Here is an 18,187-nt window from a genome sequence, read left to right on the forward strand (position 1 = left end):
TCTTTGGAGTTTATTAGGTTCATTAAAAAGATATGCCTAACTTAGCATCAATTGGCTAGACCCTATACTAGGCACTTTATGTGCATTATCTCTTATACAATAAGCTTTATCTGACAACCACTGGCTTAGAATTCCTACTTCTCTGTATAAATTGTTAAATATTTTCAAGTTTACATTTTAATTTATTGAAATCCAAACATCTGAAGCCATTGTATATCACTTTCTCATGGTCTCAATAAACAAATACTCTGTTAACAAATAGGTTACTCCAGTATATTTTTCAAATTCATAACTTTGTGCTTATGAATACACAGCTATCTTGTAAATAGAGCAAAGTAATATTTAATGTTTGCTCTATAGTTCAATTCTAATTTCTAAATATAAATGAATAGAAAGGAACATAAAAAGGGAGAGTTTTGTGAGCTTTAATGATCATTTTATCTCATTTATGTTATCTTCATTATTTAATCCCTACTCAGTATATAATAACTATTCTATACTCAATGTTTTTAATTTGATTTTAATGACATATAATAAATGTGGTGTGGAGAAATACAGTTGCTCTGAAATCAAAATAATTTGTTAAAATTTAACTTGTTAAAATTGCATAGGCTGTGAAGTATGTGGTATTAGATATAGGCAGAGTTATATACAAAGGGCATGAATTTATATCACTTTCAGTTCCCACCCCATGAAACTGGCATTGCATTCAAAATGCTATGCTCAAATTAAAAATAGCAGTATTTCCAGAAATGTGACATGCTAATGGATGAAGCAACACTATTCATAAGCAGTAATAACAAAATAACTCATTTAACTTAGAGAAATGGCTACAAATTTTCTATGCATTTTGATGTTTATTACTTTCACCATAATTTTATAATAAGGAAAGTAGTGATAAACATTTATTCATATTTTATATAATAGTTTCTATTAAGAAATGAAGGAATGAAACAGCTATTTCCTCAAGAAGCATATTTTAATTTGCTTTATAGATGAAAAATGTTGTATTTGCTGTTTTTGATTCTGCACTATTTGCAAATAATATTCTCACTGCTGAGCATATATAGAGCAGTACAATTTGTATATTTCAAGACATATCTAGATTTTAAAATCAGAAATGTTAGTAACAGATGAATGAGTTGTTATACCCTGGAGTCATTGGTCATGTTCATCTGGAAATGGACTCAGGCTTTATTGGGTGTGCTCTTGGGAACATCTGTGAGGAGAGAGGGATCCAGAACTGGGCAGAAGGAGAAGTTGACCTGTGGTAATCTTAAGAAACCCCAGTCTATTATTATCAATCCTATGAGGAGCTTCAATGATGAAATACAGCTTCAGAGTTGTTGAGCCAGCTGTAAGGCAAGAGAGAAGCCATGAAACCTTTGTATTAATGTCATTGCATGGGGCCACCGACCCCTGCCCTTGGGAGGCAGTTTGACCTTGGGCAAGGGGGTTCATTTTGGCCCAGGGCAATTTGTAAAGAGCATCTCTGGTGTCAGTCCTCAGCTACCAGCATTCCAAGCAGTGGGGAGAATTTGTCCTGAGCCCTGAAGAGGACTGTGGGAAGCCATATCACAATACCCACTACACCTGTATTTGCATAACAAATGGCTAAAGAATAGGTAGTCAGGTGTCCTTTCCTTTCCAATGATCTTTTAGGTTTCACTCATCAAACAGGTGGGAAGAGATGAACTCAAATAGTTTCTCCAGCTTCGCAAAGTTTGATGACTCTTCCTTGATTTTTTTTTTGTCCCCAGGAAGGAAACTCCAGTTGCAATATTGAGAAAGGGCCATAAACTGTACATAGAAGTGTAAATGAAATTCATATCCTGGAGGAAGAGAGGAAGTGGAAATCAACTTTACCTAACAATCAAATCAATATGCATTCGTTCTTTGTGCCAGGCATTGTGCTGGATGAAAAAAATAAATGAGCAATCTTTTAATCTCTTTCAAGTTCCTGAACCAGAGGGGCTTTCTAAATGAAATAACTACTGAGTATCTTCCTGCTAAACTGCGTTCTGTAATTATAAGAATGGAATGCTTCTTGAAGCAACAAACTCAACTTATTTTTCTCTTCATGATGTTATGTTAGCCTTTACCTAACTTCTGAGATTTTAGGATAAAATAAGACAGACAATACATGTGACACAAATAAAAATAATTTTAAACAATTTCTAAAATCTTATTACTTGGGGACATATTAACCATACCACTGATTTCAACCAAAACTTACTTTTAAACTTTGTTTTAACATCTGCCCTCTGCTTTCTGACTTGCACTACTTTTTATTTTAAGTGGTTTGCTGGTTCAAACTTGCTATTGTTGTTCTTGCTGTTGCTGAGAAACATTTCAAGAGGGAAGTTAGAGGAGTGGGATAAATACTGTTTTTGTTAATTTGGCTCCAGCTGAGTTTATACCTGGAAGCGGAAGAGCTGATGATTTTTTGGTATGGTTAATTAAATCTGGTGCTGAAGGCTTCTGTTATAGGTATTAAGTTACCTTGTTAGCAGATCCTCTGGTCCAGCAGCGTTGGAGTCACCACTGGGGAATCATTTTAAAAATGTTTACTTTGTGTTCAGGTAACTGATGGAGGCCAGTGACGGTCCGTGTGCAGTTGGCAGAGTTAATTGTGAGATTCTTCACAGTAATTCAGTAGGGTCTCACTCTACTTTGTTTTACAAACAAGATGATAGATGAGTACGTGGAACAGGCATGAACCTCTCCTTTCTCTGGTCTGTCTCTTAGAATTCTTTTCTGTGAGAAAGAAAAAAAAATCTCACTGCATTTTGTTTTCCTAATACTTTTTGGATTCTCACCAGCAGGTTGTTCCAGTCTGTTGCTTGCCTCTCAGATTAGAAGAATGCTCGCATATTTTAAGTTTCCTAGGATTCAACAGCTTTTAATTAACAGCAAATGGATGTTTTAGAGTGTTATCAAACTATGGGAGCTGGAATGCTGACATGGGCTTTCATCCTTCCAGCCTTTGAGTTGAGTGGAGTTCCATGGCTGGGGTGTGTGATCCGTTGCAAACAGCTGGTTGTCTGCCTACTGTACACAAAGGGGGTGTCTGTTGGCATAATATTCCACTACTTGCTCGCTGGTGACCTTCTAAAGTCCACCTACTCATGACTGGGAGGAAGGCAGGTAGTCGCTGACTGCTCAAAACTATGGCTTCCTGAACAGTACAGGGATTGCTGTGTTTGTAGGTGGGTCTGCTGGTTTTACTCCTCCGGTCGCCCAGGCAGTAAGGTACGCCCTCCTGAATTTGTGGTTAAGTTGCCTTTCCATGCCAGATTCATGCCGTCTTGCTGCCAGAGTTTTGGATGTGATGGAAGAGAGCAGTTTTATAAAATAATCAATCAGACTGGATGTATATTCAGAGCATAAGATAGTGTGCAGAGAGGGGTAGGGTACAGTAGAAGGGTTTTCCTTTTGAAGGGAGGAATTTTGGTGGCAGATTTACTGCTGACCCAATCCAGAGTTCTAGGCAGGAAAAGAAGGATAGCTTGGGGCGTAGGAAATGTTCGACGTGTCAACTGTTACTTACATAACCAGATAGTTATAATCCAACAAGGAAAAGAAGCAGTTCAACCAGCTTCCTCTGGCTAATGGCAAATGTGCTCATTGGCCATTTCTCAACTGAGGTCAGTATACTCCATGTCTTATTTTTTCCAGTGACCCACAAAACTGGCCTTTTGATCTCAAAAGAGACCTTGGTGTTTTTCTGTGTGTGTGTTTTTTTAAGTGTGCTGGATACCCCTGATTGCTCCCTTTGCTCTCCTCTCTGTAGGTGGTACATGCCAGAGCCCTGCTCTCCCAGCCCTGGTCCGTCCACCAGCGCCCCCTCTGCAACCATCGCTGGATATTAAACCATTTCTTCCCTTTCCTCTGGACACTGCGGCTGCAGTCAACCTCTTCCCCAATTTTAACGCGGTAAGTTCCACTGTCAAATTTGCATATGCCAGAAAGGTAAATGCTGGAAAACCTTCGAGGCCAGAGGTGAGTTGGTCATTACCTCTGTTTTGCTATGTTTTTCATTCCATGATTGTCTGAAAACCACGGCGAGGTTGGTTGTGCGCCTGGTTATGTAAGGTCCCTGGAGCCCGGCTCCTTCAAGGGAAAATGAGAATAGATTCAATCGAATGGGTTGATCATGAGTTTATGTTTCCCCTTTAGTGTCTTTTGGGTACCACTAACACTTTTCTTATTTTGTTGGAATATATCGAAATTGAAATTGAATGAATTTGTTAGAGGGAACATTAGAATTCAGCTAGATGTCTAAAAACATGAATGTGTTTTTTGTGTGTGGACCCTCTATTTTCATTTTAAAATCTGTCACTTCTTAATCTAATTTAATAAAAAAGACACTGATCATCACAAATAGTGACACATTCCATGTATAGAGCACTTTCTGCCTCCTTAACATAAATCAACTTAGGGTTCTGGTAGCAAGAGTTTCTGTTGTTTTCTTTTCCTGCTTGGCTACCGTTGTTCAAGTTGTCTTTCTTAAATTACCCTGTTTTGAGGAACCTGTGTCAACAGCCTTCTCAACACAAGTTCAATTACTTTCTTGCCTCTATTTCCATTCTTAAGCATGCCTTTATAATTTGGCAGATTCCTCATATTCATCAACATCTTTTTGTGTGTGCAGTGAGCATGTTCTTAGGATAGAAATAGAAAGAAGAGTTGAAAAGGTAAGAAATCAGTAAGTGACATTTTTTGGTAATACCGTCTGATTCAGCTTTCAGCACTTGTGGTAATATAGGTCTGAGCTTATCAATGACAGACAGGACCTGTTGACACAAGAAGTAAAGAGAGGATTACCATGGGAGGGCACCGAAGTCCCAGTGGCCTAAATAACACAGATTTCTTGTTGCAATATTTTGTACCCATGATGAATTTTTTTAAAATCTTACCCAAATGAGATCATTCTCCTTCAGAAGACAGCGGTGGGTCCTATATTCTTTAATAAAACTTCACCGTGGGCACTGTGGACATTCCCATGAGCTGTTACCCTTATGTGCCAGTGCTTACTTAAGGGCAAGGGAGAATCACAATGGTTGCTTTGCTTTTTTGTGGGGGAAGAGGGGGAGGGAAATTTTCCCATGGGGAGAGATTTTCCCATGGGAATCTTATTTTGAAATCGATGGAGTATAAATAGAGCAGCATGAAAAGATCACATTTCCAAGGTAGAATTTCTAATTCGAGGTATTTCAGTGAAAGTAGAGAACGCATTGCTCAGCATCTAATTCCCTGATTCTTAAATGACCGCACTGAAGTGCCCCGGGTTCCCTTGCTCTGAGTTCCTTGTCTGCTCCTCTGTTGTGCGGGTTCCTGTTACAGTCTCGCTTCCCAGTCCCCTGGAGACGGTCACCAAGGTGCTTTGGCTGGCCTCGGGGACCACTTGGCTTCCCATCACTCTCATCTCCTGTGAGCTTCAGAGCAGCTGAAGTGAAATTCCTGGAAGGCTGTGAAAGGCTGGGTTATAAACTTCTGATTTGCCCTTTGAGAAACATTAAAAGCAAAATGATTAATTTGACTAAATACCGTTTGTCATAAAACAGAAATGAGTGATATGCTGAATTATATGACACTGAGTGGATCTTTTTACCTTCTTTGCTGTTGTCTCCTCCCTTGTCTTTAAAATAAAGGGAGTGGGCCTGATGACCCCTCCCTTTGGCAGTTACACCATTCAAATATGTGAGGTTTTGTGGGCAAAGGCAGTGTTGTGTGGTGATCAAGCTGGATTCGTTAGCTACACTGACGAGGTTCAAATCTCAGAGCTGCATTTACCATCGCCATGACCTTGGGTAGGTCACACAATCCCCATGACCTCAATATCTTTATCTGTAAAGTGGGGCCGATAATTAACCTACTTTATAGATGTGTGATAATGCTTATGTAGGTTAAGTCACTTAGAACAGGGCTCAGCATATAACAAGCACTATTTAAGTGATAGGTATCATAGCCTGTACATCCTTTTTGTTTTGAATGTGCAAGTTCATTGACTAATTGATTGCAAAAATTTGACTTGATTCTTTTTCTTTTCTATAATGGATTGCGACTGACTTGTGTTGGCATTTGTTCTATTTAAATGGAGAGACCCTCTGTTGCTGTATCTATTGGTTATTTCCTTCCTGTGCTAGTCAGGGTGCAGCCAGCCATAGGTCCCGCCACTCCTTGCTTCCAGCTGAGGGGGATGGTTGCAAAGCCATGCTTGAGTGGCTTCACACTCAGGATCAGGGCAGAGAGCATCTCTGTAAGTGACAGCCTGAGTTCTTATATGAATCTCAGTCTGCAAATTTAGGGTATATGCAACATAATTTTCTATTTCTATGAGTAGAGTTTATTTCTGGTGCAAGAGCTCATTCCATCACACTGGAGGGAAATGCCATTTAATTCTGTTTCAGGATCGGCTAAGGTTCAAGAACCCATAGGTTGTTCCTCCAGCTTTTGGTAGGAGACTTCCTCTGGTTGTCAGGTTACTCATCCACACAGACATTCATACGATGGTCACCACCTAATTATCATGGACTTTCCGGTACCCAAGTTCTCGACGTGGGCACACGACCTCTGTGAGGCTGTCCATGGTCTTTCCTGCCTAGCCGTGCCATACTGCTTGACTTCTTTGCCAAGAGAATGACGAACCACTCTGCCACCCAACAACCTCGCCCTAGCTGACCTTTTTGAAACAATGTCCATGACAGTCAGAGACTGTCTGTTATAGCCCTCCCCTGAGGATATGAGTATGGAATCACCTGTCCATTTGAGAGAGGGTGAAGCAGAATGCTGAAGGAAATTTTAACATATACACATGGAAAATAAAATATGTGAAAACTTAAGTGGGTGTTTCTGAGTATCGTCCTTCCACAGAAAATAATCCATTGGGTTTGGATGTGACTCGGGAAGAAGAACAAAACATCTGTAAAAATAAGCTCCGTTGGGGGGAAAGGAAAACAGATGTGGGATCTGAGCTTTGATGTGATGTAACAAGTGGACATTTGATAAAAGCATTAGGATCCCTTAGTTCACCAGCTTTTTAAGGAAGAGCAACAGAAGCTGTTCTGTTGACCTAGGGATACTGTATCGCTGGATGTGCTAGTAGCTTTCAGAGCAGAGACAGCTTTTCCTGAATTCCTAATGTACCCCCATCCTGCTCCTTGACCTCATGAGACGTGGGAGTTTCAGTGCTCAAGACAATTCCGATCCCAGTGGCCCTATTCTGAGCCTGCATTTCTTCCCAGCAATCAATTCTCTAAGTAAATAGGTGATGTTTAGGAAACAAATGTTAGGAAATAAGTAGATGAGGTTTAGGGAAAAAGGTTAAGAAATGGTGTGAGTAATAGGAAGAACTAGAGTAGAGGAGAACTTGCTCCATTCAGGTAATAACTATTTATTAAGCACCTTCTATTTGAGAGGAATAGAGATAACCAGAAAGTTATGTTAGGACCTCTGCCACAAAATAATTCAGTGTGTAGAGGGTACGTTGGACAAATAAAGACCGATTTGCAAATATGGGTGCTGTTATAGGAAAAGACACATAGAGGACAGGATGGCAGCTTAGGGGCGGTAGTGGGAGGCTGTGTGTAATTTTCTCAGGGAGGGCTTGGTGAGGAAAATAGAAGCTATTTTATGTATGCAAATAAGAAAGGTCTTTATTTAAGGGTTTAGATACTTAGAAAACCTTTTAGGTGTTGGGTGAGCCAAGGTTGGAGAAGGCTGTTGCTGGCTCTCTTTTTTTGCTTGCTTTCACAGAGTCACTAAGTTGCAAGTACAGGCTACCCAGTAATTCCAGTTACTTTCGTCCAAACCCCATGAAATGCCTCTCCTTAGTGGAATCTAACCTGGGTGCTGCTGGCGGAGATATGGGAGCCTCAGGCTTCCAGCCCTTGTGATGGGAGGGAGGACCCAGAAGAGGTGTGCAGACTGAGTTCCCAACAGGAGACTTGACATGAAGGCAGAATGCAAACGGCTACGTGGAATAAGAAAACCCCGAATGTGCCTGTAATCATGGGCAAGAGGCTGGATCCACTGGCACTGCCGTGTCTGGCCTATAAAATGAGAGTAACTAAATATGTCTTAGGGTTGTTACCTGAGGGGTGGCTGAGTTTTAAAATGCCAGAGACAGAAGCTGAGAATGGGCTTCAGTAAGAAAGACCTTGGGATATTTAGAATGGTAGCTAATCATTAAAAAGTGGCTATACAGCATGATGGTTTTTCCCTAGAGTCTCACAGTATCCGTTTTGTTTTTTATTTCTCTAACCTCTTTTCTTCATATTCTTAGCAGTAGGTATGACAATGATGAACTTTCAAAATGTTGCCAGGAGGTACAACTTTTGGGGAACATCCTCTTGGGGACTGACTGTGAACCTGATTTCCCCTTTCCTTTTCCATGGCTGTATTTCCTGTCGATATCAAAATTAAAGGACTAAACTGCCCAAATGCACCCGCATGCATCCGATAGTCAGTAAATATTGAGTCCTCCCTTCCAGGAGGTGCACAAGGATGAGTGAGGAGGTTGCACGCAGAGGCAGAAAGGCGGGCAATTCCCTGAGAGTGGCTCTCGTGCTTTCAGTTAGCTTTGGCTAATATTCTGTAACACCAAAAATGTAAATTAGCATAGAACTTTGACTCTGTGCTGCTAAATGTTAAATATAATCACATTTCATTATGAGAGAAGGAGCAAAGGACAGAAGGGGAAGAAAAAAGGCCAAGAGAGAAGGATATCAAATCCTAGTATGTGACTCTACTTTAGTTCTTTCTATTTCTCAAAAACACCAGTTTTCCTAAAAAAAATTAGTGTGTGGTGTTAGTTTGGGTTCAAAAGTTGTATCAGTTGGGGGTCAGGAAAGTGAATTGTATGTGAGCTGTAGAAGTGATCTCAGACTCTGGGGTGCGTATGAATCACCAGGGAAATTCTGTGAAAATGTGGATTCTGATTTGGTAGTTCAGGGGTGGGGCCTGAGGTTTTGAACATATGTGGGTGGAGGGAGGGGAAGCCAGGAGAATGATTTAATACCTTGGACTCTGTTAAAAGCATCTGTTAAAAGGGTAGCACTAACAAATAAAATGGAGAATATGAGGTGGGAAAGGCAATTAATCTGATACCCCATGAATCACTCACTGGGCATTTATTGAGCACTGACTATATGCCTGACATTATGGTAGACACTAGAAATACAAAATCCACAAACAGAAGGAGAAGGAGGGGGATGGGAAAGAGCAGGAGGAAGAGGTGGTGGAGGAGAGGAATCGTTCTTGTATCTATGGCATTGACATGGTTGATTATTCACTCCTTAAAGCTCTTGTGTCTGCCACTAGTAAAACATCTAGCTGCCAATAAGACAATAAGCTCTCAGCAAGTAGGAACCCTATCTATATAGTTTGCTTCATTTATTAAAAAATGGGGTGGGGCAGGTAAATCATTCTGTAAAGAACTTTGTAATTAAATGCTTAAATATATTCCTTTGAAAATAAGTGCTGCGTGAGATTAAGAGAAGAAAAGTTCCCTTGGAGGTGTCCAAAGGAGCCTTTGTGGTAAAGATTAAGATTCATTTGGGAGCCAATATCATATTTATCTCATTTGTTAGGTAACCATCATACAGAGACAGAAACATCTCAAAGACTTAACATGAATTTATTCAATGAGTGAGTGGAGGATAGATGGATCCATGGATACATACATAGATAGACTGGTAGATGATAGATAAGTAGATCCACAGGAAAAATGCACGACAGATAATTAATAGAAGAGAAATAGTCATGACAGTTATACCATAAGAAACATAATTGGTAGAAATATCGTAGCAAAAAAATCTAAGTCCTCACCTGTTTTATACATTAGATTATTTACATCTAACCAAAAGTATTAATTTAAGCAATTATTAGAAAACATAAGCAAGCATAGCATCAAGTCATCCCCTTAATTTGCATCCATGATTTTATGTTGGCTCATGTGTCTCTTTATTCTGGTTGCATAAAAGACCAGTGACGTAAAAATCCTAGTGGGTTGCCTACAGGATGTACTCTAAAATCTGTTCTTTGTAATATTTATTTCATGTGAGTCCCGAAGGTCTGTCATTGTAAAATATTTGTGAGGCACTTTAGGACTCTAAAAGAATGGCATTAAATATGTATATGCTTAACATATAGAGATTATTCTGAACCGTAGCTTAAGTATGCATTTATAACATAGGTGAATGCTAAAAATGTAAATCCCCAAATAGGAAATGTTAAATTCAAGTTTATGTTATCCTTGGATATCTATCCTTCAGGATCTTCATTTTCTCCATTAAAATGGAAATACTGTCATATTTATTGTCATACCTTGCCTCCTTTTCTTTCCAAAATTGTTCTTGACATTGTTCTTTTCTGTGGCACCGTACTTTGTTCCCTGCTCCAGATATGGAGAGCTCTCCCTAGCTCAGCCAGTGACGGAGGTACACTAGCAGGGATTTAAGACACTTCCATTTGTTTGGTTCCAAAGATACTCAATTCAGTTTATACATCACTAACTTCTCTAAGTTTTTACAGCTGCTGCTCTCACTAAAATAGGTGGGCAGTCCAGATTGAAGTTTTGGGTTGGAAAATAAGCCTGTCTTTATTAGTCACAACTGTTAGAGGGTGTGGGAATTTCAGGTAAAAAAAATGCCACGGTAAATATGGTATTGATTGCTAAGTATTTTGTTCTTTGAATACAGATGCAGCAGATTGCTAGCTGGTTCTGTGCGTTGAGTGTATCATATTGGTAGTACAGAAGCCTCTTCAAAAACACCTGCTTATGAAGTTTTCTTTCATTATGTGCTTTCACACTGAAACAAATGTGTAAGTGTATTGGTTTTGCCCTGCAGCTGCCTGTGAAACCAAAGGTTTGTAGAAGTGATGGCTACTCATAATGACCCCCAAAACACAAAATGACTTAAATACAGATTATCTAGGCTTAAAAATAAAAGGTTAGCCAAGTGCTTGATACATGAATATTTTTCTCTTTTGATGCTCGTTTGCTCTGACCAGGTAACACATTTTCCTATGATTCAGATGTAAAGAGCACAAAAATTTTCCCTTTCTGCTCTTCCCCTGCCACTCAGTTATCCTCTTGTAAGTGGATAAGTGGTAAGTTGCATTTGTACCTATCCCTCCAGATATATTTTGATGTATGAATATCTTTTTCTCACTAAGATTGAGGCATAATACATGTTATACATATTTTTTAATCAGTCTGTCTAATCATAATGAGCTGAGGCTTTGCTCTTGAAAAGAATCTATTTGAACTGTTTCCTAGTCTGACTTTCTTAACTGTGACTTTGGTCAAATAAGGGAACTTGATAAGAGAATGTCTAAATTCATAGCTCATTTTGTGATCCAGCAGATTTTTTTGGAGATCCCTGCTAACACTAAGATGTGGAGATTTTAGAAGCAAAAGGAGCTTTTGAGGGTTAATTTGTGTCTATTTCAACACACTTATTTTACTCATAAGCCTAAAATGATCTAGAGATTTCCAGGTGCATAGCTAGTACACATAGAAATATGAGAAAACTGACTCCTGACTTCTGTTTCTCATAAAAATGCTAATCATTGAACCATAGTGTTACTGGTTCAATTGTGTCTCTTCAAAACTAATAACCCGTAGTACCTTAGAATGTGACCTTATTTAGAAATAGGGTCATTGAAAATGTAATCAGTTAAGATGAGATCGTTAGAGTGAGTCCTAATCCTTTATGAATGGTATACTTAGGAAAAGGGGAAATTCAGACGTAGAGACACATATACAGGGGAGATGATGTTAAAAAGACTCAGGGAGGACACCATCTATAAGCCAAGGAGTGAGGTCTGGAACAGATCCTTCCTCCCAGGCATCAGAAGGAGCCAACTCTGCTGACACTTTGACTTTGGACTCCTGGCCTCCATAACTGTGAGAAGATAAATTTCTGTTGCTTCAGCCACGCAGTTTGTAGTACTAAGTTATAGCCGCCATAACAACACAGGAGTCTTAGAACCATCAGACCTACCTGCCTACACTTGCCAGACTCCACAATGTCTCGGACAACTTGCATTCCAGCTTTAACCTATCTTCAGTGATGATGATAAGCCAACTCAGGGGAAGAAAGGTTCTCCACCCTGCACTGCCTGCACTGTAGAGAAGTTCTTTATCTGGAGCTGCTGCAGGTTCCCTGGAACCAACTGTAAGCCAAGGAAGAAGACAATATAACATACATTCTTTTTTTTTTCTAAAAAATCGTTGATCACAAACTAAGTGACCTGGGCTATTAAGGAAGGCAATTTTACTCTCACTATTTCTAAGATCTAATTTCTAAGATCTGTAAGGTCTTTGTATGTTATAGGTATTATCTGAGTGGCATGGGTAAGGAAACCTTACTTCAGGTGAGACCTGAAATAACTTGTCCCAAATCACACACATGGTGAATCGCTGAGTCATGACTTCATTCAGATTCAGTGATCAAGTCCAGTGTGATTTCATCTAAATGTAGGTAGCGGAGCTGCTGCCTGCACATAGCTGTACTTTTTTATTTGGCTCTCACAGCCTTGGTATATTGGAATAGCTTAATAATTAAATAGTCTGTGATTCCTTAGAAGACTTAACTCCAGAAAGTAAGCTCTTTCTTGAATTACATCCTGGCCGTGATTAGACAGCTATGAAGAGGAACATCTTGAGCATCAGTGGACTGTAGGGCTGGTCACTTTCAGAAACATTTGTATTGTATGTGGGCCATCAGTGTCAAGGGGAATAAATGACTTTAGGTGGTAGTAAACGAAAAAAAAAATCCATTTCTACCCCAGTAACAGTTTAGGCTTCTTAAGACTCAAGACACATTTATACCCATAAGGTTAAAAACATAGTACACTTCGAATCTAAAAGGTTTAAATTCTATGTTTAATACTTTACGGAAAACCCAGAGTCCACATTCCTTTATTTGTTAAACTGGGAATAATCATATTGACCACAAAGGAGTGTCTAAAGGTGTTTAAAGATTGAAAGTACTACAGAAATAGTAGGCATTAAGGGGGTCTATTGAATGGGTGTGTCTGGTGTCGAGACCCAAACGAGCATATTTTTACAACCTTCCCGAGGTGATTTCTTTGCCTCCTAAATGTTGATATTCACTGCATCCCCCTGTGGCAGAAACTGGTGGGAAAGTCCATTTCCACAGTTAAGTCCAGATGAAAGAATACCCTTCTCAGACTTTTTTTTTTTTTTGAAGAAAGGTGTCTTTTCCACACTCCCCTTTCGGTACAAATGTAAGAAACAATGTTAATGCTATTTCTCATTACTCTTGGTCAAAGGAATGAGAACTTTCTGTCAGCAGGACTGTTTTGTTTCATGACTCAGTGCTTCTCAAAATGTGGTTTCTAGAGCCATATTGGTCTAGGAGTTGTTTATGTGTCTGCAGTGAGATAAGGACAGAAATTGAGAGGGAGTAGCATTTAGAAATTTTTGTAGCAACTTAAGAGAGCAATTTTACATCTGTTGAAGCTAATAAAGAATCGTGGCTTATATTATATGGCTCTTTCATTCTATTTTTCCTAGTAATTCATTTTTATTATATTTTATGAAAGTACTGGTCTATGATTGATGGGGGGAGGGCTGGACCTTCAGCAAAAAGCTGAGAAGCACTGTGCTGTTACTGGTAATAGTTCCATCTCTACTTAGAAAGTGAAGGAGACTTTGAAGCAGTAATTCAGGTAATTCGTACAATGTATGGTTGAGAAAGCTGCAAATACAATTTGATTCAGATTACTTTAGCTCTATCCAATTTCCCTTATCCTGGTGAGGTGTGGCAATGGCAAATGGCTCTCTCTGAAACTCATAAATCAAGGCAATAGTAGAATCCAAAGTAAGACAATTTGCATTTTGCCTCTCTCTGAAGCATAACCCCTTATGCCACTTTTGTCTTGAGTGTGGGCACATAATAAAGTGGTAAAGTTAGCAGTTAATTCTTGAGCTTCTCTTCTTGAACATTGTTAAATGGAATTGACTTCTAAGACCTTTCTGAGGAATTTTAAGAAATGAAAAAAAAAAGGAAATTTTAGGTGACTATATATAGGGATAACAAACATTATTATTTTTTATTTCTAATCCAAATTATTTTTAAAGATAGAAACGAGAACAAATTATGGTCTAGTAGCACAATAGGTTGGGAATGTTTTTTAAGGAGTTTATCCAAGGAAAATAATTAGTTTTACCAAAATACCCTTGTGCTCTTGAGAACATTGGTGCATACCTGCTGGTTTAGTGCTTATTTGGCTTTTATCACTGACTACACTGAGATGCCACTGACTCTGTTTCCCTAAGAACTCAAAGTAGGAAAGAGAAACAAAAGAGGTTACCAGCACTTTCTACGTATGTAGAATGTATATGTCCCCACCTTTCCTCCAGGTAATCCTTGTTTTTTTAAATTTTTCAATATCAGTTGACTTTCAATATTATATTAGTTTCAACTATGTCAGCTTATTTTTTAAGTAAAAGTAGTTTAGGAAATACTAATTTGATTTGCAGAATCAACCTCATTAGCCCTTAGACTATGTATAAAGTCTTATTGACTTACTTGGTTTTGAGGTCCTGGTCCTGGTTTGGAATGAAGCAGAGAAATAAAGTAGAATGATTTTGAGCTTAGAGTTTATTTTTAATTCTACTTACCTAAAATTATAGTGAAAGTTTAGAAGTTTGAAGAAGGAATAAATATAGATATATATATACACACGTATATATGTATGCTCAAGTATGTATATATGCTTCCCTACTGTGGATCATGGTTTAAAACACTGAACCCAAGTATGTAGACATACTCTTACATATGTGTGCCAAGAGGCTTAGATCAAAGACGGTTATTGCAGTCCTGTTCTTATTAGCAAAAAAGAAAAAATATGTAACAACCAATATGATTATCAATGGAGGAATGGATATATAGATTGAGAATTATTTATGAAATGTACCTTAAGAGGCATTTGAAATGAAATAATTTTTAACATGGACATATCATAAAAGCATAATGTTGGGTGAAGAGGAAATGGTTTCAGAATGTGCACAATATCGAATGTGTGTGTCTGTGGGTATTTTAAAATCACGTCAATGACAGAGAGAAAGAGAGAGCGAGATGGATGGAGGTTGATTTACAGTGGGTGACCATGCAGACTGGAACAGTACACATCAAACCCTCAGCGCAGTGCTTCTGAGGAAGAATAAAAAGTCCATGGGACTGGGCAGGGGAACAGAGTAGACTTCAACATGTGTACAATGTTCAAGTTTTGTTACTTTAAAAAGGAAATAACTAATAAAATTAGAGTTGTCGATATTTAGTGTTTTAATCCAGCTTATCAGTCCGTGGTGATTTATAATAGTCTTAACAATTAGTCTAAACTTTAGCAATTTGCAAATGTCTTCATCAGCCAAATATTTAATTGCAACATGTACTACCTGTATTATGTTATTAGTTATGGGCCTGGCTGATATTAATACTTAGATGAGCCAGCTTCAGTTACTAATTTGTATTTTCTGATTAACATGCCCTCCACTCTGAGAATCCTATGATACACATGATTTCACTTGCTCACAGGCCTTCTAGGAGAACTGTTTTAGATTAATATCCAGGTAGAAAGGTTAATGTATCGATTCATGTAACCCACTATTTAGTCAAGATTGCAAAATCAATCAGAAAATGTGTTGACCAAGCTTGGCGAGTTACTCCTAAAATCCAATTCAAAATTACTTATTAAAAGCATTCTTATTTAAACACTTGCACATTCAGAGAAAGTCAAAGAGGTTAGCAACATTTCTGGGTTTTATTATTATCAGTTGTAATGGAATTTGATTGAGATGGTGATCAAGTTTACATCAAGTTTCATAGTGCAGTAAGAATGGTAATTTAGAATCTTGGGCAAACTAGCATCATCATTCAAACACTGCCTTTACATTATGTCTCAGGAGTGGTCAACTTTATTTACCCTTCCCTCAAAACAAGTTGGTCCAGCCAGTAAATTTAAATTGTCGAGTTGATGCTTAATTTTCTGTTGCACAGTCTGTATTTTTTAAAGAATTGCTATGATTTTTAGATAACTACTGGGTTTGAGTATTAGGGAGGCTTTCACTTTGGAAGCAAGGATCATTGAGCCCATGGTAACATATCCATCATGGCATCCCTGAATGAGGTTAAACAGCCCAATTTAAGTTTCAAGTTGGTTGACCAGATTTGTCTATGCATTCAGCTTGCCATGTAAATACCATTTTATAAATAGTTTTAGTAATAACTGCAACCTCTTCTTACCACCAAAAGAAAAAAATCAGAATGCTATGCTTACTAACCCAAAGAGAACCACAGAACCATTTCTCCCACATAATAGAATTTAATGATCATAGATATACTTTGTGGTACATCTGATGAATATACTCTATTTTAGCTGAATGAACATAATGAAAATAATATGAGCCAGAACATAAATGAGATAATATTTTACAGGCCTTTGCCCCAGAATTTTCCTCATTTTTTCTTCTTTAAAAAATTAAAATTGTTAAGATAACGTTAAGAGCCTGAAAAACATATTTCTGGCAAAAATAAGAATGTGAAAGCTAATATACACCTTCAAAAGGAAAACAACTCACATCAACAAACTTCCAATCAGGTGACTAGGTCTTTAAGTGTTGCCTGGTGACTTTCACTTTATTCAAAGCCAAATGCACTCTTGCAAGAAACTTTAAGTCCAAAACGAGGAGGAAAAATCTCAATGCTTTGTGTTTGCAATCACTGATTTCCAACTTCACCAGAAAGCTTTGGGAATCTGTGAGAGGAGAACATGCACAGTTGGAGAGCCCAGGTTGCTCTCAGATTTCCTTTCAAAGTGTGACACATTGTATATGTTATCTTTGTAGATGCCTGTGAGCTGTTTGGAGGAATTTTTAAAAATTCATGTTTTAAAGACTTTCATGGCTAATAAGGAAACATAATCCACTTCTTTCTCATCTACACATTGGGCCGCCTATTCTAAACTAGTTAAGAAGGTCCTTCCTATAGGGGCCAAGAGGGGATGTTAGCCTTACCTCTAATAGATCCAAGCCAAGCTTTAAGAACATCCCAAAGAAAACGATTCACCCCAGGAGTAAAGAAGAAGTTGGAAATCAGCTATTGTAAACATGGCATTGACTTTTTCCTTCTCACTCCAAGTTGAGTTTTGACTCCTAAAATCACTCGAGGATTTAAAGTTAACAAACCCTAAAATGTGTTTATATTTCATATATAATTTCATAAGTTTTTAGAGATATGGATTACATAAGTAATTCCTCCTTGTAGTCTGCTTTTATTTCAGTCCTCTTTCCCACACTTTCGGATTTTGAAATACTTGTACTCCAGGATGCTTCCCTTATCATACCTATGAATCTTCTTGCCAAGTTCAGTGTTTGACTGTGGCTATGGATATTAGCTCTGTGATTACTGTCTGATTCCGCAGTTAGTGCATTTACCTGCATTGATTGCTATGGAGGTATTGGCTGGTTGGTAGCCATTATTTTTAACTGACATTGCCATCTTGTGTTTTGAGTAGGTAACGTGGAAGATGAAATGGATCTAGATTTCTCTCCTGTCCTCAACATATCTGCATTATTTTCTTCTTTTTCTTATTTTTTTAAAGAATGGCAAAAATCTTATGGAGGTAAAGTGCTCTCAAAAAACACCTCTTATGATAAAAACCTATATTTTATCTACACATTTTTTAAAAATTGTCATTCTGTGGAGCATTGATGTTTAAAAAAGACCAGACTTAAGGAATTCTGCTATTAAAATCATTATTGTATGTTTCATAATTGTGAGGTTTGCTTTCATGAATTTTGGCTCTTGACAATGTGAGTATTAAGTAGAAGTTACCTTTAGAAATAAAAGAAACATTTGTAAATATATAAATTATTTATCAGCTTGATTTCTAGCAGATGATATTGAACCACAAATTATAGGGACTCAGAAAATGAATATAAACTGAAAACTTTGACAATTGCTAGTCTTATTTCATTGAACTGATAGGCCTTTAAGACATGGGGTTCCTCTGATAATTTCAATTTTGAAATATAAGATATTGAAATTATAGCTATCAGAATGGGCATTATTTATTAGAATTAACATATTTCATGGGATCCGTCAAGAGCATGGTAACTTCCTACTTCTCTCCAACCATTTACCCAATA

The 18,187-nt window shown here is 38.0% G+C and overlaps 1 protein-coding gene across 2 annotated transcripts in view; it reads left to right on the plus strand.

Moving 5' to 3' along the window:
• The window catches only part of ZNF385D (zinc finger protein 385D), a 749,898-nt gene that overhangs the window by 536,250 nt on the left and 195,461 nt on the right, over positions 1-18,187 (plus strand). For both annotated transcript variants that reach the window (XM_045857166.1, XM_045857167.1), the window contains one exon: positions 3,794-3,936. In XM_045857166.1, the coding sequence (XP_045713122.1) occupies positions 3,794-3,936 (143 nt within the window). The remainder of the gene's footprint in view (positions 1-3,793; positions 3,937-18,187) is intronic.

The sequence above is a fragment of the Phyllostomus hastatus genome, unplaced genomic scaffold (assembly GCF_019186645.2).
Source record: "Phyllostomus hastatus isolate PE091 unplaced genomic scaffold, TTU_PhHast_1.1 phas_scaffold_129, whole genome shotgun sequence".
Classification (NCBI taxonomy): Eukaryota; Metazoa; Chordata; class Mammalia; order Chiroptera; family Phyllostomidae; genus Phyllostomus; species Phyllostomus hastatus.